The sequence below is a fragment of the Callorhinchus milii genome, unplaced genomic scaffold (genome assembly GCF_018977255.1).
Source record: "Callorhinchus milii isolate IMCB2004 unplaced genomic scaffold, IMCB_Cmil_1.0 Scaffold2, whole genome shotgun sequence".
Taxonomy (NCBI): domain Eukaryota; kingdom Metazoa; phylum Chordata; class Chondrichthyes; order Chimaeriformes; family Callorhinchidae; genus Callorhinchus; species Callorhinchus milii.
This window is the reverse complement of record NW_024704743.1, coordinates 37,835,842-37,860,111: the sequence shown is the minus strand read 5'-3', so window position 1 is coordinate 37,860,111 and position 24,270 is coordinate 37,835,842. Positions and strand designations below refer to the sequence as shown.

Here is a 24,270-nt window from a genome sequence, read left to right as displayed (position 1 = left end):
GGTTAATTAGCTTTAGTTAATGCATTTTGAATTGGTGAAATCTCTTCATCATCTACTGATTTGGCAAAGCAGCCTCAGAGGAGTATTGAGAGCTCGAAAAGGAAAAAATAATCAAGATTTTTCCCCCCATATTTGTCACCTTGTTACTCCCTAAGCAACACACCTTGAGCTGGAGGATGGCGACAATGGGTGTTAACTTACACCTATCTGAAAACATGACATAAAATTAGAGCTTTTTCCCCTCCACTTGGCTCTTGTTAACCCTATAAGTGAAAGCCCTAATAGGCAGGATGGTTCTAACTGGACAATCAGTGGGAAGCTTCCAGATAGTCCTCTCAATGGTTTGAGCCATTGAGCTGCGATGTGGTTTGAGCTGGTTAGACACCATCAGGACCTCAGCACATTTGGGGTCCCCAAGCCTTCGCTCTTGCCAATCTGCGCCTAATACTTATAGGTAAGCAGGGTGCGTCCCTACACGGAGCAAGTGCATATTCCATTATGGCCACGGGAATTTCCATGCGTAGGTGGGGTTCGTGTGTGGAACTCTAGCTTGCACTCTTAAAACTGCTTTTTGCATTTGCCAGACACCTGGGTATCCAAACAAATGGATCTGAGTGAAAGGAAGTCTTTTCCAACTTTATGATCGGGTTTCAAGTGCCTATATCACTTGAGCTCATTTCACAGAAAGAATGAAATATTGAAGGAACTGAGATTTGTTCTCCTGTCTTTGATTTGGTATGAAATGCGCAGATACAATGGAGATGGTAGAAAAGGCACACACCCGCAGAACCTCTGTCGTGTTTAATGAACTCCCTACGATTTTGGCGATGTCTGTTCATTGCTTTGGTCAGAATACTTAAAGAAATCTTTGGAGTCCCAATCCAATTTAGAATCCAAACTGTTGAAGGATAAATAGTAAGAATATTAAGATTAATTCTCTGCAATTGCATATTCTCTGCCTAAAACTTTAGATGTGACCAGATGGAACAAAAAAAACCACTTTCATTGGTTTGAGGGATATGTCTGTCACTAGCACATTCGGAAATTCACATGCCTGACAAAAGAAAAAGCTCTTATGTTTTCTTCTCAGACTGAAACATTCATTAAAATATTCAGTGCCTCAACGTTATGTGTAATCTAATCATAGCCTTCCACAGAGCTCATACTTGTAATTTTAAAAAATCACATGTCTCACTCCTCCATTAAACCATGAAGAATTAAAATGCTAAAGAGTGAGAAAAATCCTAATCTCACTTTCTTTAAAGGTTACAAAGTCATTTCTGGCTCCAAAGGATAAATGGACTACTGTAGTCCCAGCCTTTTTGAATGTGCAATGTTAACTATGAAAAGAAACAATAGTATTATATCCTGTTTGAGGGGCAGGCTCAAGGCGATCTGATACTGATTTCATTGAACTATTTAGAATTCAGTCAGCTAAATTGCGTCTACACCATTGGAATGTGTTAATGCTGATGCAGAGTGCAGCACTGAGCATCTTTGGCACAATCTTAATCCACGTTACAGTGAAATGAGGTACTGTAGTATGGAATAAACAGAAGTAATTTCAAGTCACTTCTAGTGCAGATCTGCTTGATAAATGCAGTGACATTTTAAAAGAGTAATTTAAAGTTGCATTTATGTTGTTCACAATATTTTTACCATTATTTTTTTCCTCTTGCAATACTCTCGTCTCCTAAAGGCTTTTTATATCATTTTTTTCTTTCTGGCCTACTGTTGTTCCAAAAGTACTCTCTGGCAACTTTTAGCACGTGAGCTTCAATGGCCAGGGTCGGTGAGCCACTCAACTGGTCATGGGAGGAAGGGAAGAAGAGAGGGAACCACAGCCAAGACCAATCAGATTCTGTGTTATTAAAATATTTCTGTGTTTTTTACAAAAAATTTAACAGTATTTGATTCACACAGCGATGGAGAAATGAACCACAATTCAACTGCTCCAAAGTGTGAGACTGTGGTTGGTGCGAAGGGGAAGAGGGTGGTTGTGGTTTGGTCAGGCAAGTATTTGCATAGCCTAGTGTTTCCAGTTTGGCATAAGTCTACTGTAATAGACCTCCAGGAGAGTTTACCTTTGGGTCTTTTAATTGAGGTTCTCAAATGAGGCATTTATAGAAAAATGGATAACTCAAGTGATCATGGAGCGGCTGTCTGATTTAGAGGTTCCCATGGTCAGCTGCTATGACATGCATTAAATCCCTTGCAAATAAATGACTTGTAAACCAAAGAGATTTGTATGGGGACAGAGACCAATGAGCATGAGGCGGGAAAGTTATTTTATGGCTGGTTGAGCTCTCAGATGAGATTATAACCTTTAAATCACTGCGGGGGGGGGGGGGGGGGGGGCGGATATCTATTATTTTTTAGATTATGTAGTGTTGTGTTCCATTTTTGGGGTGGTTTCTGTTTGGAGATAGCAGCTGTCACGACAGAAGTTCATGGCACTTATGCAGCACATTGCTGACAGAGTGAATATTGTTTTCTGCTCACACTGAAGCATTGAGAAATTGAGGTTATGGCCTGTAATTCTATCCAGTCTTAGCCTTTAAAACCATTTTGTCTTCAAGCTTAAGATCATGCAGAATAGGGGGAAATTTTTAACTTTAATCTAAATTTCAGATCCCGGTACTTTTTAACAACCAGAAAAAAGGCTTCTAAATTTGGACTGAATTTATGATTTTTCTACAGTTCTTGTCAGTCGTAAAGTTTAAGACAAAATGATGTAATAGGTTAAGGCTAAGTAGACTTTAGGACGGTTAAATCCTGTAGATTTTGAGAGAGAGGGAGAGAGAGTGATAGATTCAGCACCTGATTACTGTATATTTATCTGGTTAGCCTGCAGTGTAGAATAACCAATGGCAAAGATTGAGTGCAGTCGAGCAGATCAGATGAAAATGATGAGAGCATTATTACAGTCAGCTGAGCTTTTTTTGATTAGGTTCCAGCCTCAAACTCACACCCATAGAATCTGATTTTATTTATAATATATTGTAGGATTTTTTTGAAAAGAAAACAACTCTTTCGATCCTTTAGTCTTGCTACACTCAACAATGGGCTCATGATGGCAACTGAGATAGAAATCTGGCGGGGTGGGGAGGGTGGGGTCGGGTCTGTTTCTTTTTTTCAGTCTGCAAGTTTGTTTTACAACAACAATAAAATTACATTTGTAAAGCGTCTTTTACATCGAGAGGACGTCCCAAGGCGCTGGACAGCCAGAGTTACGGACCTGAGCTGGGGGTCAGGTTCATGCAATTGGAAGGCAGGGGTGAAGCACAGTCGAAGAGGTGGGTCTTGAGTTGGGTCTTAAAGATGGCAAGGGAGGGAGTGAGGCGAAGGACTGCAGGATGGAGTTCCAGAGGGTGGGGGCAGAGTGGCAGAAGGCCTGCGCGTTGAGCGGAGGGGGCGAGCAGGATGGTAGGGGTTAGCAGGGTAACAGAGATAGGGGTAGCAAGACCATGGAGGGCTTTGAAGGTGAGGACCAGGATCTTGAACTGTATCCTCTGTGTGATGGGAAGCCAGTGGAATCGGAGAGGATGGGGGTGATAGGGTCACAGAGCCTAGTGTGGGAGAGGACATGGGCTGCAGAGTTCTGGATGATCTGCAGCCTGTGGAAGGAGGAGTTGGAGAGGCCGTCAAGCAGGGAGTTTGCATAGTCAAGTCTCGAATGTAATGAAGGCGTGTATGAGGATTTTGGCGGCCTGCAGTGTGAGACAGTGGCTGGGCCGGGCAATGTTGCAGAGGTGGGGGAAGGCAGAGCGGGTCATGGCACAGATGTGGGGTAGAAAAGATAGTTGAGGGTCAAACAAGACCCCAAGGTTCCGGACTGGCTTAGTAAGGTGGAGTGTGTAACCATGGATGGTGATGCTGTCAGCGCGTGAGGTGTGGAGGCGCTGACCGGAGCCAATCAGGAGAGCCTCGGTCTTGTTGACGTTCAACTGTAGAAAGTTAGCTCTCATCCAGGACTTGATGTCTGACAGACATTCTGTCAGGACAGCAGTGGTCCTGGAGTCAAGGGTGGAGGCAGAGAGGTACAGTTGGGTGTCATCCGCATACATGTGGAAGTTGACCCCATGTCTGCGGATGATGTCACCAAGAGGGAGCATATAGATGTTGAAGAGGAGGGGACCAAGGACAGAGCCCTGAGGAACGCCACACGAGACGGTGCGGGGGCTGGAGGAGAAGCCGTTTGTGGGGATGAAGTGGAGCGGTGTGAGAGGTAGGATCTGAACCATTCAAATACAGAACCGTGAAGGTTGAGGTGAGAGGAGATGCGATGGATGAAGATAGAGTGGTTGACTGTGTTGAAGGCAGCAGAAGGAGGCAGAGGGAGCCCTGGTTGCAGATGGACAGAATGTCATTAGTCACTTTGACCAGGGCTGTTTCTGTGCTATGGGCGGCACGGAAACCCGATTGCAGGGGTTTGTGAAGGGAGTGGCGGTAGAGGAAGGAGCGAAGCTGGGAAGCAACAACTCGTTCCACGATATACTGTAAAGTGAATTGACTGTATATTTTGTTGGCGAAACACGCCAGCCAATTGTCACAGTGACTTCCCACAAATAATTGTGGATTGAGTGATCAGTTTCTTATTTTTTTGAAGGAATTATTACACCGGAAAAGTGTGGAGTAAGGAAACTTGCCCGAAGTTTTGCCCCACCGAGAGTCAAACCCAGGTCTTTTGCTTGCAAAACGAGTGCTCTAACCGCTGAGCTACAGGACTCCACTGTACTTACATCAGTCGGAAGAGTATTAATCAAAACACTTTTCCTTTGATTGCTGTAATTTCTCTCACATAGCATGGTGTAATCAGCAGACTTTGTAACGTAAGTAAAGGACCCTTCCTTCTGTCATTTGTTTAAATATCAGGGAACTAGAGCACACCCAGCAAACTTTCACTAGCCGGTATCACTAGCCAGAGCCTTTTCCATTTCTCATCAGCTCCTTTTTATTACCATGCCAATTTTGAACCCCTCAAGCTAATTTTCTATCACTTCCACAAGCATTAATCTTCTTTTCAATCCCTATACCCATTTTCTGTTACTTCCACAAGCTTTAATCTACTTTAAAAGGCACCATTTCAAATGCCTTCTGAAAATACAAGTAAATTATGTTTCCCAGCCATGGGGCTTTTTAAAAAAGAAAGGACTATTTCCCACTCAAGGCCAATAGTGACAGAGCAGGTCATTATTACAAAAGTGTCAAGTTAGCAGAGGTCATTTTCCTACGGCATCATTGACAAATGTTTAAGATTAATTGCTTATAGTTAAGAAATTGAATAACAGGTCAGTGAGTCTGGCATGCGCAGAGTACAGTATTAGAGAGAATATTAACATAACATGTAGGAGCAGGAGTAGGCCATTCGGCCCTTCGAACCTGCTCCGCCATTCAATCATGGCTGATCTTCTAATCTAACTCCAGCTAATAACCTGACCCTGCCTTATCCCCATATCCCTTAATCCCTTTTGCAATAAGAAATCTATCTATCTCAGTCTTGAATATGTTCAAGGACTGAGCGTCAACAGCCCTTTGGGGTAGTGAGTTCCATACATTCACCACCCTTTGAGTGAAGAAGTTCTTCCTCAACTCAGTGCGAAAGGGTTGGCCTCTGATTTTAAGGTTGTGACCCCTGGTTTTAGTTTCTCCAACCAGGGGAAACAATCTCCCACTATCTACTCTATCATGCCCTTTGATGATCTTATAGGTTTCTATAAGATCCCCTCTAATTCTTCTATATTCTAGAGAATATAGGCCCAAATTGTTCAGCCTATCCTCGTAACTCAACCCCTTCATCCCTGGTACTAACCTAGTAAACCTACGCTGCACTCCGTCCAAGGCAAGTACATCCCTCCTTAAATGAGGAGACCAAAACTGGACACAGTATTCCAGGTGTGGTCTCACCAGGGCCCTATACAGTTGCAGCAAGACTTCCCTACTCTTATACTCTAATCCTTTCATAATGAATGCTAACATACCGTTCGCCTTCCTAATTGTTTCCTGCACCTGCAGACTAACTTTCTGTGATTGGTGTACAAGGACACCCAAGTCCCTCTGGACGCTAACACATTCCAATCTCTCCCCTTCTAAAAAATAACCCGCTCTACTGTTTTTGCTACCTAGGTGGATGACTTCGCACTTCCCTACATTATACTTCATCTGCCACCTACCTGCCCAATCACCTAACCTATCTATGTCTCGCTGCATTTTTTTAATGTCGTCCTCTGTGTTGACACTTCCTCCTAGTTTTGTGTCATCCGCGAATTTAGATATATTAACTTTGATGTCCTCATCTAGATCGTTGATGTAGATGGTAAATAGCTGAGGCCCAACAACTGATCCTTGTGGCACTCCACTAGTCACATCCCGCCAATCTGAAAAGGACCCGTTTATCCCGACTCTTTATTTCCTACCCGTTAACCATTCCCCAATCCACGTTAATATGCTCCCCCCAATTCCATGGGCCCTTATCTTTTGGACTAACCTTTTATGTGGCACCTTATCGAATGCCTTCTGGAAGTCCAAATAGACCACATCCACTGATTCACCCTTATCTAGTTTACTGGAAATATCCTCCTGGAAATATTACAACTTCTCCTGTCTCTGACTGAAGTGGCCCTACATTTACCCTCAGTAGCCTATTCCTCTTAATATATTTGTAAAAACTTTTACAATCAGACTTAGTGTTCCTAGCTAGCTTACCCTCATACTACTTTTTCTCACTCTTAATCAGTTTTTTAGTTTTATTTTGCTGGTTTCTAAAACTCTCCCAATCTTCAGATTTGCTGCTTTTCTTGGCAGTTTTGTAAGCCTTTTCTTTTAGTTTGATGCCTTCCCTAACTGCTCTAGTTAGCCACGGATGAATTGCTTTCCTTGTGGTTCTCTTATTCCGCAAGGGAATATGCGACCGCTGAGAATTTTGCACTACATCCTTAAATATTTGCCACTGTTGGTCTACATTTTTACCTCTTAATCTTATTCTCCAGTCTATTTTACCTAAATCTTTCCTCATACCTACAAAATTAGCCCTATTTAAATTCAAAATACTTGCCTCGGATTTAACTATGTCCCTCTGTAACTTAATGCAGAATTCAATCATATTGTGATCACTCTGCCCTGGAGGTTTCTTAATACCTACACTGCCAACTAGCCCTGTTTCATTACACAAAACAAGGTCTAGGATGGCCTGTCCCCTAGTTGGTTCCTCGGCATGCTGCTCTAGAAAGTTGTCTCTCATACACTCAATGAACTCTTCTTCTGACCTACTTTTGCCAATTTGGCTTTCCCAATCTATGTGGAGATTGAAATCACCCACTATTATCGCTTTACCTTTCCTCCATGCTCCACTGATTTCTTGATTGATACCCTGTGCTATATTGTGATCGCTGTTTGGAGGTCTATTTTCTGCCCTTTATTATTTTTTATTTCCACCCATATTGTCTCGACCTCCTGGTCATCGGATTTCAGATCCTTCCTCTCTAATTTAATGCAGAATTCAATCATATTCAAAGTCATCAGGGCTTGAAACCTGACTCAGCTGAGACTTCAATGCAGTGCTGGGACGTATTGCATTATTAGTCCTGCCGTCCTTCGGATGAGATGTTAAACCGAGGCCCCATCTGCTTGTTCAAATAGATTTTAAAGATCCAATGCTACTATTTGAAAAGAGAAGGGAGTTTCTCCTGTTGTCTTGGAAAGCACTGTCTGGCAAGCTTCTTGCTGCTTCTCTAGCTAGGACAGCCCTATTCAGCAGGAGTCCCTGCCAACAGCAACTGTTCTGCCCTTCCCAGTCCTGCCAGTGAGCCAGGCTGGCTAGGCTGGCATCAGCAGTCCCCTGGAATACTGCAGACCCGCCTGGCTCAGAAACCGGACTAACAAGACCGTCAGAGAGGGTTGGCTTGATTCTGACATTCCGTTGCCAAACATATCACCTTAGAGCCAGTTCAGCTCCAAGGAAACCCCACTTGCCTCTCCTACAAGGAGGATAGTCACGAGTTGGTCATTTGACATCTGATAAGCACAGGTTGGAGTCTCACTGGATGGAAGCAGGTGACTGGAGCATGGTTCGAAGCTAAGGGCTGTATTGTTTACAGTGTATGTAAATGATTTGGGGCACAGAATCACAGTTATCACATTTACTAATTTGTGAAAGTGTGTGGGGAATTTGCAGATAACTAGGACCAAACTGACTTAATAGAGAGAATTGGATAAATGTAAAGCGGTGGCTTTGGGCTGGGGAAAATACAGATTGGGAAAATAAACTGAAGAGCAAATATTTACATGACATGAACCAGGGGAAGAATGTGGATATACTGGTGATAGCCATTTGAAATCCCCAACATAATGTACAACAGCACGTTTTTTTTAAAAAAGCAGAGGTTCTTGTGTAATTGTAAACTATTACAAAACATTGGTCCAGTCTCAGATTTTGTGCGAAGTTCAATACAGATTTGGAGAAAGTACAGACAGGTGGCCAGACTGATGAATGGGTTGAAGCACCTAAGCTTTGAGGAGAGATGGCAAAATCCATGACCGTTTACACTGTCTACACTGCAAAAAAAGATTAATGGTGATGCTACTGAAACTTTGTTTCAGATCCTGAAGAGTAGACAAGCTGGACTTAATACATTCAATATAGTCCAAAAGTTCACAGAATTGAGGTTTGAAACTCAAAAGATAGAAAACAATGGCATTTAAAAAATGGGATCAGTTAGATAGACTATGATGGCTTTTCCTGATCTTGTACATTCCTACATATTTGCGCAAATTGATTTTAGCTGAGCGTCACAAACACAGCTGATCAAAAACAAATGTTTGTATTGAAACTAATTCAGTATTTCAATGGTTAAAATGCTATTGTGTGGTATTGAAATCACAAATCATTGTGCCTACCACCAGCTGACATTTCACTGTTAATCCGATTGAACAAATGATTCTTTGACTACACATCTCTAAATATTAGTCATTACAAAATAATTTGAAACAAATTCACTGCAGGCAAGACCTGATACGCACTTGAACTATATTTAATTATGAGCTGCAATATGAATCTAAGCGGAATCTGCCATTAGGAAATAATGAGAGGAGATTGCGGGTGTTAATATGTCTTACAAGTAGAAGTAGAATTGGAAATTTACTAATTAGCAAGGATTTATATTATAATTTCAGTTTAGTTAATTTAATTTCCATAAATAATGGCCATGTAAATCACATAGTTGATTAAAATGGTTACAGGGTAAAATCTTAAACATGTATCTGTCTAAATACAGTGAACTAATACCTAGGATTAGACACAGGCTCCAGGAACTGGGAATGTTTAAAATGGAGAAATGAATGCACAAGAGTGGTCTTATTGAAACTTTCAAGATTCTAAAATGTCCATTTAAAGTCAACAAAAATAATCTGTTTCATGTAACCATAGACGCCACAACAGTGGTCATGGATTTAAACTAAGGAGGCGAAAGATACGAGACAGCTTAGATTTAACTATTTAACCCAGGTGGCAGTGAAGATATTGAACAGACTGGTCAGGAGAAGCAGTGGAAGTGGAAAGTGTTTGCAAAATCAAGAGAGATTGTTCATGCAGGCAATAATTAGTCTGCGTCTTGTGTTTGAGTTCTGTGTTATTAAGTGGAATCACTTCAATCAAATGCAGAGGAATTCAAGTTTTTGAATGAGTACCAATTAGTTAGCCAGATCCAATCAGCAAAAAAGCAATTAGACAGTATCAACTTGAACTATCTATATAATCAGGTCAGTTGAGGCAAATAGCTCTCCGTTACCTCTGAAAAATGATAAGCCTCAAGAGTATTCTCTTCTGTTAGGCTTCAAGAGTATTCTCTTCTGTTAACAGTTACTGGAGGCTTCTAATAAATTAAACAAAGCAAATAGTAGCAGTCATTCAACTGAGTGATTACAAGAACTGTGGTTTATCTCAAATTTGTTGTCACCTCTGTTGTTCTTTATATTAACCAGTATATTGTTCATAGTGTGTTTTTTTAAAAATCGGTTAGTTTTTCCACTTTTCCTACTATTTTGCAGCTGCTACACTGAACACCCCAAAGCTGGCCTTTGCTATTTGAAAGGGTAAAAGAGCTGATAGTGATATTGGGGCTGAACTGTATGTGATCAATAGTATAGTGATGAGTAATTTTCCTCAATAAGCTATGAAATGCAAAATATGAAGTAGATAATATAATAAGGTAATTATAATTATAAACAAAACATTCTTTCATTTTGACTTTGTGGGGGGTTTGCTTGGATTTGTTCTTAATGCATGAAGTCATGAAGTCTATGATAGCTCTTTAATATCGTTTCCTTGCCTTATTCCCACTTATATATTTTTCTTTCTCTCTCTATCTCTATTCATGCCTCAATTGATTGCAAATCGGTTGTCTGCCTGGGTCAGTTGGTAGCACTCTCTGGGTCAGATGTTTTGGGGTTCAAGCCCCACATCAATACTTTGAGCTCCTGGTGCTCATTGCGGTGCTGGGTGAGTGCTGCATTGTTGGAGGTGCCATCGTTCAGATGAGATTTTAAACCAAGATCTAGCCTGCCTGTTAAGATGGATGCTAGGGTGGGTATCCATGAAAAGATTTGAAAAGAGAAGGGAGTTTCTCGTGGTGTCATTGTCCACAATCCCCAAGGTAAAAATTGATTGTTCACTTCATGGCTGGTTGTGGAACGTTGCTGTGTGCAAATTGGCTGCCATGCTTGCGTACAAATGCACAGTCACCACAATTTACAACACCTGGTAAAGCACTATATGAAGTGGAAGGAGTATTTGTTTTACATTGCCGTAGGAGGCAACAGCAATAACAACAACAAGATTACATTTGTATGGCGCCTTTCACGTCGAGAGGACGCCCCAAGGCACTGGACAGAGTACAGCATTTCAGACCCGAGCTGGGGTTGGGGGGAGAAGGGAGGGGAGGGGAAGGGGGGTGGTCCAAGAGGAGGGTTTTGAGGCGGGACTTGAAGGAGGCCAAGGAGGGGGCGAGGTGGAGTGATTGGGGGATGGAATTCCAGAGGTTGGGGCAGAGTGGCTGAAGGCTCTCCCGCCAATGGTGGGGCGGGTGGGTCGGGGGACGTGGAGCATGCCGGAGCCGGCTGAGCGGAGAGAATGGGCGGGTTGGTAGGGGGTTAGGAGGTCGCAGAGGTAGGGTGGGGCGAGGCCATGGAGGGCTTTGTAGGTGAGGACCAGGATCTTGAACTGGAGGCAGAAAGATAGAGTTGGGTGTCATCCGCATACATGTGGAAGTTGACTCCATGTCTGCGGATGATGTCACCAAGGGGAGCACGTCGATATTAAGAAGCAGTCTGTTCCATAACCAAATCGCTTTGTGTAAAGGCTTTTTTTTCTGGATTCTCACTGAATTAGCTCTAATTTTAAAGTTGTATCTGATCAATGTACTCTGGTGGGAAGAGAAAAAACATTTTCTAAAATGGAATAATGATGCATACGTATATTTTATTTATGTATATATATCAAAGTAAAGTTAATGAATAGTACACTATTGCACCACTCGCTGCTGAATTTATTTTCACTGCATAAGTTCTGTGTCAAATTCATACTGCATCGGTGAGTTGTAGTCAGTGGCCTGGGCAGATCACTTGAGATCTTATTGCGGTTTACCATACATCTGCAATAATATAGTACGTAATTCTGAGTTAAGAGTAAGGCACAGTGTGTTGAATCTAATTTCCCTCAAAGATGAAGTCTGCTTCTCAAGTGGCTCTATAACATCAGCCAGTTAATCCTGTTAATACAGCAGCATTCAGCAGGTATTATGTACTCAGAATGTGTTTGATTGTGCACGTGTATGTGTAATTACGTTCCCTTCCAACACACACATACGTGCGATACTCTTCGTTTGTACGTTTTCATGTAAGTGTCACTGAATAATGACGCAACAGGAACTTTGGCTGTTTTTCCCCTCAGGTCAGGGATACTGACACCAAATTGTAACACTCTATTCTGCCATCCTGACAGATCAGCAAAATCACCCCAGATTTGACAGTGCAGGAACTTCCTGCTCAGTACAACACCCTGAGGTGCCTTCACTCCCTGAAACGCTGGACGAGCCCACAATATTAAAATTTTGCACTTCATTGTTTCCAGACAGAAGAAGGTTCACCTCCAGACACTACGTGAACGATCTGAAGTACAGAAAATGACCCCGCGAGAGCGAATGAGACTCCGAAAATTACAGAGTGCAGATGAGAAAGCCAAGAAACTGAAGTATGTGTGAGACTCTTCTTTTTGGAGCAGTGTATCATTTGCCTGCCTCTCCCTGACACATCGTTCTCCTCAGTGGTGCCAGTCACCACTAAAATTCTATTCCAGCCAGCGGGGCACCAACGTGACTGATTAAGAAGGCGACAGAGAGTGATCGATTCTGTCCCACTGCTCTTTTGTACAGTAAGGTTGACTTACGTTTTATACCTGGCCAAATAAAGTTCTTCCCACAAATTGTTTTCAAAGGAGATGCAAGTAGAAGGGGGGTGGGGGAGGATAATCCATCATTTGCAACCACTCATCCATCCAACTACAATATGTTTAGTGATGGTGGTGGAAAGGAAGAGTTCCAAGTGGATGTAATTGTCTGTTACGATAGCTCAACAACACACTGTGTACATGGTGAGTTTCTTCTCCTTGCCCACTATGATCACAAAAGGAATAGACAATATACTGTAGTACAGAAACAGAACGGTGGTTCACCTTGTAGGAACAGTGTACTTTGGTGGGAATAGGAAAAGGTGTAGCATTTGTTTAGATTGATTTTGATTGGACCTCCCCGACATTGTCCCATCGATTCCTCCCATCTGTCCTTCTCTCATCATATCCTTCATTCTGCAGGAATGTATCAAACTGTGTCTATTTGTTCTATTTGCTTTAATGAACTTATATTATATCCCTCAATACATTTGTGTCCCATGCCTATCTTCAATTCACTATTATAGGGCAACTTGGTTGTAATGGCTCCCATTGAGTGTGGATTTGCTTAGAGTGTTGTATACTGCTGACCCTTAGTTGGAAGGTGGTACATCTGGCTTCTTACACTGAGAGCAGGCTTCTTCTGCTTAAAACAATAATAATATAATAATAATCCTTACATTTGATATAGTGCTTTTCACGTCTTCTAGACGTCTCAGAGCGCTTCACAGAATAGACTGTAAAGTAAATTGACTGTATATTTGTGGGCAAAATGTGGCAGCCAATTGCACACAGAAGTGTCCCACAAACAGTCGTGGATTGAAGTGACCAATTTATTATTTTTTTTGAGGGATTATTATCAGGCGTGTGGAGTAAGGAAACTTGCCCAAGGTTTTGCTCTGCCAGCTTCTAGGTTGTCAGGTCATTGTTGATGACACATCCTGTGCATTGCGCGCTATTATCGCTTCCTATTTGTGACACAGGCAGTACCGTTATTATCACTTCCGGTGTGTTGCTCATGCACACAATGTGCAGGAAGTATCACTGATACTTGCGAAGAGAGTGATGTCAGTGTTGTTTCTTGTGTATGTGTGCAAGTCATATCAGCAACGACCTGACAACCTAATGGCATTGTTTTTATACCAGTGAATGCCTGAGGCACGTTGCTAACTAAAACAATGGCAATATAAAGGCTGACCATCATCTGAGTTGAATATGAGGAAGATTTGGAGGAATATGTGGAAATGGCCATAAAACGAAGGCTGAGTCAAGGATAATGTAAATAGATGCAATCAAGAGAGATCTTTCTTGAACATAAGGAGAGGAGAGACTCGATAGAATTTATATTTATTCAGCACCTTTCACATTAGTATGACATCCCAAAGCACTTCATGCAGGAAGTGCAATCAAAAAAATAGATCTTAAGGAGGGTTTTGAAGGCTAAGAGGGAGTGGGTGAGATGGAGGGACTCTGGGATGGAGTTCCAGAGAACAGGGCAGAATGGCTGAAAGCTTGCCCACCAATGATCAGATGGAGCGGGGGGAAGGAGGGGGATTGTGAAGTAGGCTGGTGTTTACTGAATGGAGGGAACAGGATTTAAGGTTGTAGTGTAGATACGGGTGTAGAAAGAAGCAATCAAGCAATCCACAGATTCCGGTGCTACTGGAATCATGAAAATGTCATGGGAGGAAACTGAATGAATCAGTTTGAATAGTGGGACTGTAACTAAATATTATTTGATTAATATATTTTGCGAGTTGAGGAGAGAATTTCTAAAACCTTCTCTTGGGCAATGAAATAAGTGGAGTAGAAAAGCCTTTTCGTATTCCAAACTTTCTTGTGGTCTTACTCATTTGTTTTTAAAACCTCCAAATCACGCTGCTATCAGGAATTCTTTATTAGTTTTTATATCAGCTTTCTAGCATTTGCAGCTTTTCTTTTTATCTTTCTTTGTAGCCTTTCTGTGTTTACTAGATTAAATTAATTATTCAGAGGCACTGGTATTGTAGCACTACTCGCCGGTTGCATTGTCTGATGTGGAGAACTGACTTGGTCCATCTCATGCTAACAGGCAACTGGCAGAAGAGAAATATCAGGAAAATCATCAGCGTATGCAAAGGCTAAGGTATCAGCATTTTGAGCAAGTCAGCGTGGATGTCCTGCATGTAAGTTTTACCAAACTCTGACATATCACTCGCTTCGCAAGTGAGACACCTGGGTTCTATTCCCCGGCAGGGTGAAATGTTGGCAAGTTTCCTTACTCCACAAGACTCTGTTCACCTAGCAGTAAGTAGCAACCCGATCATTAGTTGATTGGCGGATTGCTTTTCCGGAGGTAATAATTCCTTCAAAATAAATAAAAAATTATTTGGTCACTCAATCCACGATTGTTTGTGGGACACTGCTGTGCATATTTGGCTGCTGCGTTTCGCTCACAAAATATACAGTCAATTCACTTGACGGTATATTCTTTGAAGCGCTTTGAGACATCTCGAAGACTTGATAAGGCACTATATCAAAATGCAAGGATTATTGTTGTGCATTTGTAAATTGTAAATGTAAAATAAAGGTTTACAAATATAAAATGCAATGAGGGAATCCACTGATAACTAATGAGGTGTTAGCACAATTCCTTACCAGCTTTTAAACATGCAATATTGGCAGTGATATGTTCAGTAATACAATGTCCTCATTAAACTCAGAATTGCATATGTACAAATTTTAGAAGTTCAAAATAAAGCCCAGAAGGTATCCTGAAAACAGAAGAAGTTGTGTACTGGCATTCTAAGTAAAATAATCTGCTTATATTGCATCTCCATTGCCTGCACTTCTTAATTTTTTAAAAAAGTTCAGCAACATTTACATTTGTAGCTTTTACATTTATAGAGCGTCTTTCACATTTGGAGACCTCTATTCCATTTATATAATCTCCAAGTATAACGTTCTGTGTACATAAGAAACAAAGAGCTTGTGCCGTCTCCAACATCAATACCTCATAGTACTTCACACCTAATTACTGTCAAATGCAATGACTGTTTTACATCCATTTTGTACACAAAATAGTTTGGCCAGGACACTGAGAGAAACTCCCTTTTTGAACAATGTAATGGGATCTTTAGCTTACAACTGAACATGCAGACGAGATCTCGATTTCACTTCTCATCCTGATTGAATAACAGCACTTGTGGCAATGTAATTTTGCCTAAAATACACAGTCACTACACTTTGCACTAGGTGCCAGTGAAGCGCTTTGAGATGTTTTGATGACATGATAAGACATTATATCAATAATGCAAACATTATTGTTATTATTATGTAGCGCTCCCCCTCCACCCACCCCCAGTTCTGTACCACCCTGTAGCTCCGTGGTCAGACCACCCACCTTGTAACCTTGAACCTGTGTTCGATTCCCAGCAGGACAAAATGTTGGGCAAATTTCCTTACTCAACACAACTGTTTACTTAGCCGTAAGTAGGAACCCTGTTGTTGGCGGATCGCTTTTCCAGGAGTAATAATTCCTTCAAAAAAATAAAATAAGTAATAAATTGGTCACTCAATCCACGACTGCTTGTGGGTCACTGCTGTGCATAATTGGCTGCCGTGTTTCACCATAGAATATACAGTCAGTTCACTTTACGGTATATTCTATGAAGCGCTTTCAGACGTCTCGCAGATATGATAAGGCGCTATAATAAAATGCAGGTATTATTATTACTGTACCAGAGTATTATGTTAGATCATGCACTTCTTAGATCAGAAGAGAGGTGAAACAATCCCTAGTTTTCAAAGACACTCGAGCAGAATCTCACATTTGCACTGTTGAAACTCTAGCCCCCTTCCTCCACAGCAATGTTTTCTCCCTCTCCCTTTCCTGGCCCAAGAGTACAGAAACCATTCTTGTGTATTGTTTGATTACCTCAACCTGCACCATTTCCTATAACTTTCCATCTTATCCCCAACAGAAGCCTGCAATTCCATGTAGCCTTAGCCAGTAAGACAACTTTCTCTTAAAATTTTTGATTGCACAGAAATGTGGGCAATTCTTCAATTCAGTCTTAATATAGAAGCCAAATTTCCACAGGTCTTAAATAGAATTGGTTCCAGAATTAAGATTGATTTTAAGAAATTTTCACAATTTGGTGTGTTGTTAAATTTTAATATAAAATGATCTTAAGGCTAAAACTAGGTGAAATTTGAGGCCTCACATTTTTATTCAATGCATTTCTGAAGGAGTTAATCAACACAACACCAACTGCTTGTGTTGCATCTGTTTCACCTAATTATTACTCTGTGGAAGGAAAACAAATTGTTCTAATCTCTAGACTTGCTTGAATGTTAATTTTAAACCTGTGTTTTCTAGTTCTATCCCCACAGTCTACATCAAATAACTTGCTTACATTTATATATCTGTGCTCCTCTTTTAATAACATTTAGTCATTCTGTTAATCTTGTTTCCATTCAAAAACTAGTTTTTCACTGATGATTTGCGAGTAAGATATAGCACTGTGTCCTGGAATCATCCTTCTTGTTCTTCTCTCAACTCTCAACACATCAATATCCTTTTGAAGCCAGGCTACGCAAAAATGCATACAATATTCCAAATGCAGCCCATAAAATGATCTATACAAGATTAGAATAATTTCTTTCAGCTTATAATCAAATTCCCTCAAGATGCCTCGTATTTGATTGGCTTTGCTGATAGTGATTTCATGTTGCCTCGAAGCTTTCAGTGAATGATTAATATAATTGCATCCAAATGTGTTTCGTTCTCCACCTTTGCTAATGGACATCCTTTCATTATGTTCCTGTTTGCTGCTTCCTCTTCTAATATGCATTACCTTACATATATCTACATTTAAAAGCATCTGTCACTCCTCAACCATCTGCTTTATTGGTACCTATGTATATGAATGTTGTTCATCTCCCTTACATTTGTCATTTGAGTGTGTAGCTTAGTATCAGCTAATTTCATAATCTAACAGGAAATAGTCTCTGCCAAGTTATTTAAGAATAGTGTGAACTGGAAGAGTTCCAGAACAGCCTTGGAGAATTCGGCTGCTCACTCTCCATCCAGACAGTTTTTTTNAAACCATTTTATCATCACCTTCTGTTTCCTATTAGCAAGTCAGGCTTCAATCCAGTTACTGTAGCTAGCTAAATCAGTGTAGAAAAGGCATTGGGTTTTACTCATCTGCCTTTTAGATCATGGAGTTTGCTTTAAAAACTTTGATGCTCTCTGATAGCCTATCATACTTAGAACTCATCCAGCTAGATACCACTTATACATCTGACCATACTTGATAGTATGCTGTCCTACAATATTATTATGTTTCGCCTATAAAATATACATTCAATTCACTTTACAGTATATTCTGTGAAACGCTTTGAGATATCTCAACAACATGATAAGGCGCTATATCAAATGCAAGATTTATTATTGTTATTATTATATTTGCATTGTTGTTCCTCCGCAGTGAGTAGTTTGCAGAAGTTTTCATCAGTCGCTTAAAAAGATGGGATAGAAGGCTCGGATTTGCTTGGTCTTCAGGAGGAATAATAGTCTTGCATCTGATATTGCACCTATAATGTTGAAACATCTCAATAGGGCTCCACATAGATTTTCTGTAAAGTGACTGTTTAATTATAGGCAAACGGCAACCAGTTTGCACACAGCAATATTCAACAAACAAGCATGAATGAATGACCATTTTTTTAATCTCTGGTAATTGTTGGCCAGGAAACTTCCTTCACTTTTTGAATAGTGCAACAGTAGCAGCATAATATCATATGAACAGGCAAACCAGACCTCAGTGTAACATCTCATCTGAATGTTGGACCTTGGATAATGTAGCTCTCCACCAGCCCTGAAATGGTGTCAGCCCAGACTTGAGACTTGAACCCACAACCTTCTGACTCAGAGCAAGAGTGCAACCTCTCGCTCTGAGTCTTACGCCTATTGTTTTTGTGCACAAATTTAAATCATTCAAGGGAATGCTTTGCATTATTGCCATTTCACTCAAGCATTTTGAAATACTGCAATGTCTGAAGGGTGCTATATCAATGCAAGTTGTTGTATTTGAATCTGAGCAATAGGATGAAGTTATTTTAAAGGCACTAAGTGTAATGAGACGTAATAAGTACAACAGTAACAACAAAATTACATTTGTATAGTGCCTTTCACATCGGGAGGACGTCACAAGGTGCTGGATAGTCAGAGTTTCAGACAATGCTATCAATGTCAAGCTATGGATACTACTCTAGCAGTACCCAAAAGCACGGTCGAAGAGGAAGGTCTTGAAATGGGTCTTGAAGGTGGCAAGGGAGGGGGCGAGGCGGAGGAACTGCAGGATGGAGTTGCAGAGGGTGGGGGCAGAGCGGCGGAAGGCTCGCCAATAGTGGGGAGAGCGAGGCTGAGATGTGAAGCAGGCCGGTAACCACTGCATATTCAAAATATATCTGAAATTAACTCTGGTGATATCAGTCCACTTGGCACATAATATATATTCAAAATGACAACACTGAGATAGTCTTTGTTGCTGTAGGTCATATCTTAAAATATGTGAACACATTCAACATGTTATTGTCTTGATTTTTTTTAAAAAGAGAGTGGTTTAATCTGTGATGTGTTCTGTAAATAACCGGTGTGTGTTGTGCCTACTTTAAACCAGGAATGTAAAGAGCAGCCAACTCCGTCACATATGAATCAGTCACAGCCAGTCAGTCTACAGGATTACCAGTCACTACTTCAACCAGAGCCCAAGGCAAAGGTGAATCAAGATAGACTGTGTATGTCTGAGCCAGCAGAGCATGGTAAGACATGTCGCTGTATCACAGCTGGAAGTTTTTGATATTTTTATGGATGATAAACGTCTGCATTATTATATTCTGCATTGTTGAAAATCCTAAGTGTTTCTTATAAATTGTGTACAAAATATGAGGAGCACATGAATTTTTACAGTATAGTATTGTCAAGTGTAGTGTGTTTATTGAAGAGAAACACAGTAGCCATTTTCAAATTGTGTTAAATTTTTTTTAAAAGTCCCCTGAACAGCTGGTGAGACCAAGTTTGTTTTAATGTCTGAGCTGGAAGTTGATCTGTATCACTTCCCCCAATACTGCCCTGGAGTATCAGCCTGACTATGAGCTCAAGTCTTTATGTGGAGCTTGAACTCACAATCTTGTGATGCAAGAGTGGTATCACCTAACCAAGCTGAGAAGATGGTGTACTGGGTAGGGATACCAATGAGCATTAATCTATCTGAATTGCCATTGCCAAACACTGTTCCCACACAGCAATATGGGAAATGAAACAAAAATGAGTTCCTGTAGAGCCATGGGATAGCAGAATGTAGATTTGACTGCACTGAATTTCTCTGTGTGCAAGTGAGTAGAGATCAGGCACATGTCTACAAATTAGGTGGAGACGAGTAACAACTGACCAGCTCCTTATAATCTAGCGGCTGGTGTGAGAGAAGCACAGGTAGGAATGGTTGCCATTCGTCCATCTATTATTTGGGCTGCAAGAGCTGCAGTGTCTGGTGAGTCCAGAAAGAATGATAATCGGAGGGATGAGGGAGAAGAAAGAACTAATGAAGCATATTTTAGGAACACAGGAAAACAGGAACAGGAGGAACGCCATTCAGCCCATCCAGAGTATTCCACCTATCAGATCTTGACAGATCTTTTTATCCTAATTCTTCGCTCTTTCACCCACCCTTTGGGATCTCTACTACCCAAGTATCTTGGTCGCTCCTTCCCCATGTGCGACATTGCTGTGCACAATTCGCTGCAGCGTTTCGCCCAAAAATATACAGTCAATTCACATTACAGTATATTTTGTGAAGTGCTTTGAGATGTCTAGAAGACGTGAAAAGCACTATATCAAATACAAGGATTATTATTTATTATTATTTAACTTTCTCTTTTAAGCTATTAATTCCTATTAATTCCACCTCTACAGATTTTTAGGAAAGAACATTCCACATTTTCACAGCTCTTTCTGTGAAGAAATGTTTCCTGATCTCAGTTCTAACTGTCTTAGTTCTGATTTTAAGCCACAGCCCTGCTTGTCCCTCGTGCCCTCCGTTCCACCAACGATGGCTGCGCTTTCAGCCACTACACCCCCAAACTCTTGAACATTTTTCCTCTATCCCTCCACCTTGCCCCCTCCTTCCCCATCTTCAGGTTACGACAAGCCTACCACTGTACATTGCTCCGAGATGCTAACCCGCAAGGGTACAATATAAATACTTGTTGTTGAGTTCATTTCAGGTTCAAATTTCTCTTCAACGGTGCCTACCGTCATCTCCTCCTGGCTCGGCGCTGTGCTCCGCCACCATCAAACGCTCTGGGATGATACCCTGCGTGAGGAGCAGTATAAAAACGCAAGTTATTGTTATTGGAATAGATCCTCCTACCAAAGGGAAGAGTCATTCACTGTGTACCGTGTCAATTCCTTTCATTTATTTTAAATATCTCAATCAACTCACCCCATAACCTCCTCTGCTCTAAGGAACGTAATCCAGTCTACCCATCCTTTCATTGTAACTCAGCTGCTTCTTGTAAAAAAAAGGCTAGGATCCCATTTGCCTTACTGACTGCAAACTGGATTTTAATGATTTGCGCACGTGAACTCCTAGAACCATCAGCTCATCTATCCCTCCTGTTACTTCCCCAATTAGAACATATTCCCAACAACTGTACATCTGGAGTATTGGCATATGTTGGACTATGTGTGAGTGTACGTGTACACTCAAAAAAACTACTTTGAACTTCTCACAATACTTCTGTGAGACTCAGCTTTGTTTTAACTCATATACTTGTGCAGTCAACACTAAAAAGGAATAACCTAAAATTCAAATAGAAATTAAAATGTGTAGCCATCTTCTATTCACACCCACTGAACTGTTGCCCACTCCTCTGCCCGCTTTCTTCTCTCAGCTGGCAGAGGCCTGCTGTGAGTCTCCTAACTTCTCTGTGCCACCATCGATGACTGTGCTTTCAGCCACTTCGCCCTTACCTCTGGAATTCTTTGCCTCAATCCCTCTTTATCTATCTTTGAATCTCACTTTAATACTTACCACTTCGACGGCATCTCTAGTCACCTCCCTTCTCACTTGCTTGGCGTCCAAGCCTACCACTGTACACTGCTCCGTGATGCTATCCTGCAAGGGTAAAATATAATTGCTTGTTGTTGAGTTCATTCCGACTTCAAATTTCTGTTAATTCAATATGACGAATTGTGAATCCTGCCGGGTACAGTTTTCCCTGAAACACAGTGACATTACTACAAAAGAGGGTGGTCTCTCCACTTTTGATGGTACATAATTCAAATTTAACAGTGAGAACAGTTTCATCATTTCACATGCCATGAGCTGTCTTCTATTTCAGCAGTCTTTGTAAACATCAAAGTTGCTTGAATTGTCAAAATGTGCTCCTCCTCCTCCTCTTCCATCAACAATAAAATGCATTGAAGTGTAGAGGGGTTGATTTCATAAACTCCTTAAGGATTCTGAATTCCCCTCTGTATCTTTGCTCTGATCTGCATGTCCATGCAGACATTCTGTCTTGCTTAGAATGCCAGAAGAGACCAATTACCTGCATTTCTTTGACTTGGGCAGACCACTTTTGGGCAACCCACTTCATCTAGACCATTCACATCAATGCAGCAAGCAGTTAGTTGTCATTCATTTCACTGAGAGAGCTTGATATTCCTTTTCTTTTACCTGGATGTATTGTCGGATTGCACCGAGCTGCCTTTGTCAGGAGTTGTACTCGAGGTATTGTGTTCTTGTTTGGCTGATCAGTATTTGCCATTTAATGTAGAGGTGATCCTGAGGTAGATTGTCTTTTGTCTTTTATTGTAAGCACAGCAGTGTTATTGGGATGATCAAATTTGTTTGGTTTATTGAAATATCAATGTTAATATTGTGCTTAACGCTCTCACTGAAAAAAATCACTTGACTTTAAGTGGACCTCTCGGCTGCCAAATAAATGTCCAAATCTCAAATTGCCCATATCCCCAAGGTGTTGCATTTTCTTCCCAGTTCTGTGCTACATGCCAGCTTCTGGACCCTGGTGTCCAGCTTGAATAAAGCAATTCCCTGAAAGTGTGTCAGCCTGGCTCAGTTGGTATCACTCTCGCCTCTGAGTTATAAGGCTGGGGATTGAAGCTCCATATCGGGACCTGGACTCATTTAGTTTAAGCTAACACTCCAATACTGGGTGTGTTCCATTGCGCGAGATGCTGTTCTTTGGATGAGACCGAGGTTAACCCAAGTTCCAGGATGCCTGCTTGTGTGGACGTAAAAGATCCCATTAAAGACATTAAAGATAGCACAAAGAGAAAAGCGTGTCCTGGCCAAAAATGACCCTAATAAAAGTCATCATTCATTTCATGGCAGTTTGTGAGACATTGCTGCGCGCATTTGGGCTGCCACATTTGCCTACAAATACTCAGTCACTGCACTTCACAGTAAATCCTGGGAAGTGCTTTGGGACATCCTTCAAATATTTAGTTTGAAAAGTCATTTGATAGTACATATTTCCAATGTAAAAAAAAAGGATGTATTTTATTAATTCATATCCACCATAAAGCTAGCAAATGCAAGGATTATTATTATTAAAGTACTTTCCAGTTAACCTTTTGTTGGCTTCTCTGCCTCCACTCTACAGAAGCTCCAACTCATCTAAAGCTCCACTGGCTGTGGTTCTCTCACATACCCTTGTCTCTCACATAGTGACTACACTGACAACATTGCTGTTACATAAATGGAACTACAACAATGCATAAAGTTAATGTTCTTTATTGGCTTTTAATAGTCTTTGCTGCTCTGGAATTTGTGGACTATTCCTAGCAATGGTTATTCCGGTGATGGTTATTAATTTCTTGGGTTTCTTTGTTACTGTTGATGGCTTTATCTGAATCGCTCATGTAGATTATTAGTGTACAATCACCGTCCTTATTCTCTGTCTGTACAGATACTGACAACAATAGAATCTGCAAAACTTTGCATATATTTTATGTTCTGCGGTTTCACACGTTTTGCTAATGAGCTGCTATTTCTGTCTTGCACATATATACCCAGGCAGAATGTTATTATCATACAGACAAGTTGTTACAAGATAGTTTTTGCTGCCGGTATGTGTAGCACTCAGAATCAGAGGCACATAGAATGTCATGTTTTAATTAGTTTAGTCGCCTTGCATTCGCACACTACAGGCATTATTGAAGAAATATAAAATAGGCAGTGGAGTCCTGTAGTGTAGTGGTTAGTGCACTCACCTCGCAAGTGATAGGACCCAGGAAGTTCGATTCCCAGACCAAGCAAAACCTTTGGCAAGTTTCCTTATTTCACATATCTCTGTTTATCCAGCAGTAAGTAGGAACCTGGTTGTTAGTCAATTGGCAGATCACTTTCTGTGGGTAATAATCCCTCAAAAGAATCACTCAATCCACAAATCTTTATGGATTGATTGATTCGCGACATGTTTACGTTGCATTTCCCCACAAAATATACAATCAATTTACTTTAGAGTATATTCTGTGAAGAGCTTTGAGACGTCTCGACAATGTGATAAGGCCCTATACCAAATGCAATAATCATAATAGAAGTCGCTGGGAACACTCAGCAGGTCAGTCAGGATCTATGGAGAAAGGAAAGTGAGTCAACGTTTCGGGTCCACGACCCTACGTCAGAACGTTCTGACAAAGGGTTGTAGACCCAAAATGTTGACTCACTTTCCTTTCTCCATAGATGCTGCCTGACCTGCTGAGTGTTCCAGCAACTTCTGTTTTTGTTTCCGATTTCCAGCATCTACAGTATTTTGCT

At 41.0% G+C, this 24,270-nt stretch overlaps 1 protein-coding gene across 2 annotated transcripts in view; it reads left to right on the top strand.

The window, feature by feature from the left end:
• Positions 1–24,270, top strand: part of nek11 (NIMA-related kinase 11) — a 115,695-nt gene that overhangs the window by 41,208 nt on the left and 50,217 nt on the right. For both annotated transcript variants that reach the window (XM_042332469.1, XM_042332468.1), the window contains 3 exons: positions 12,125–12,244; positions 14,511–14,604; positions 19,108–19,249. In XM_042332469.1, the coding sequence (XP_042188403.1) occupies positions 12,125–12,244; positions 14,511–14,604; positions 19,108–19,249 (356 nt within the window). The remainder of the gene's footprint in view (positions 1–12,124; positions 12,245–14,510; positions 14,605–19,107; positions 19,250–24,270) is intronic.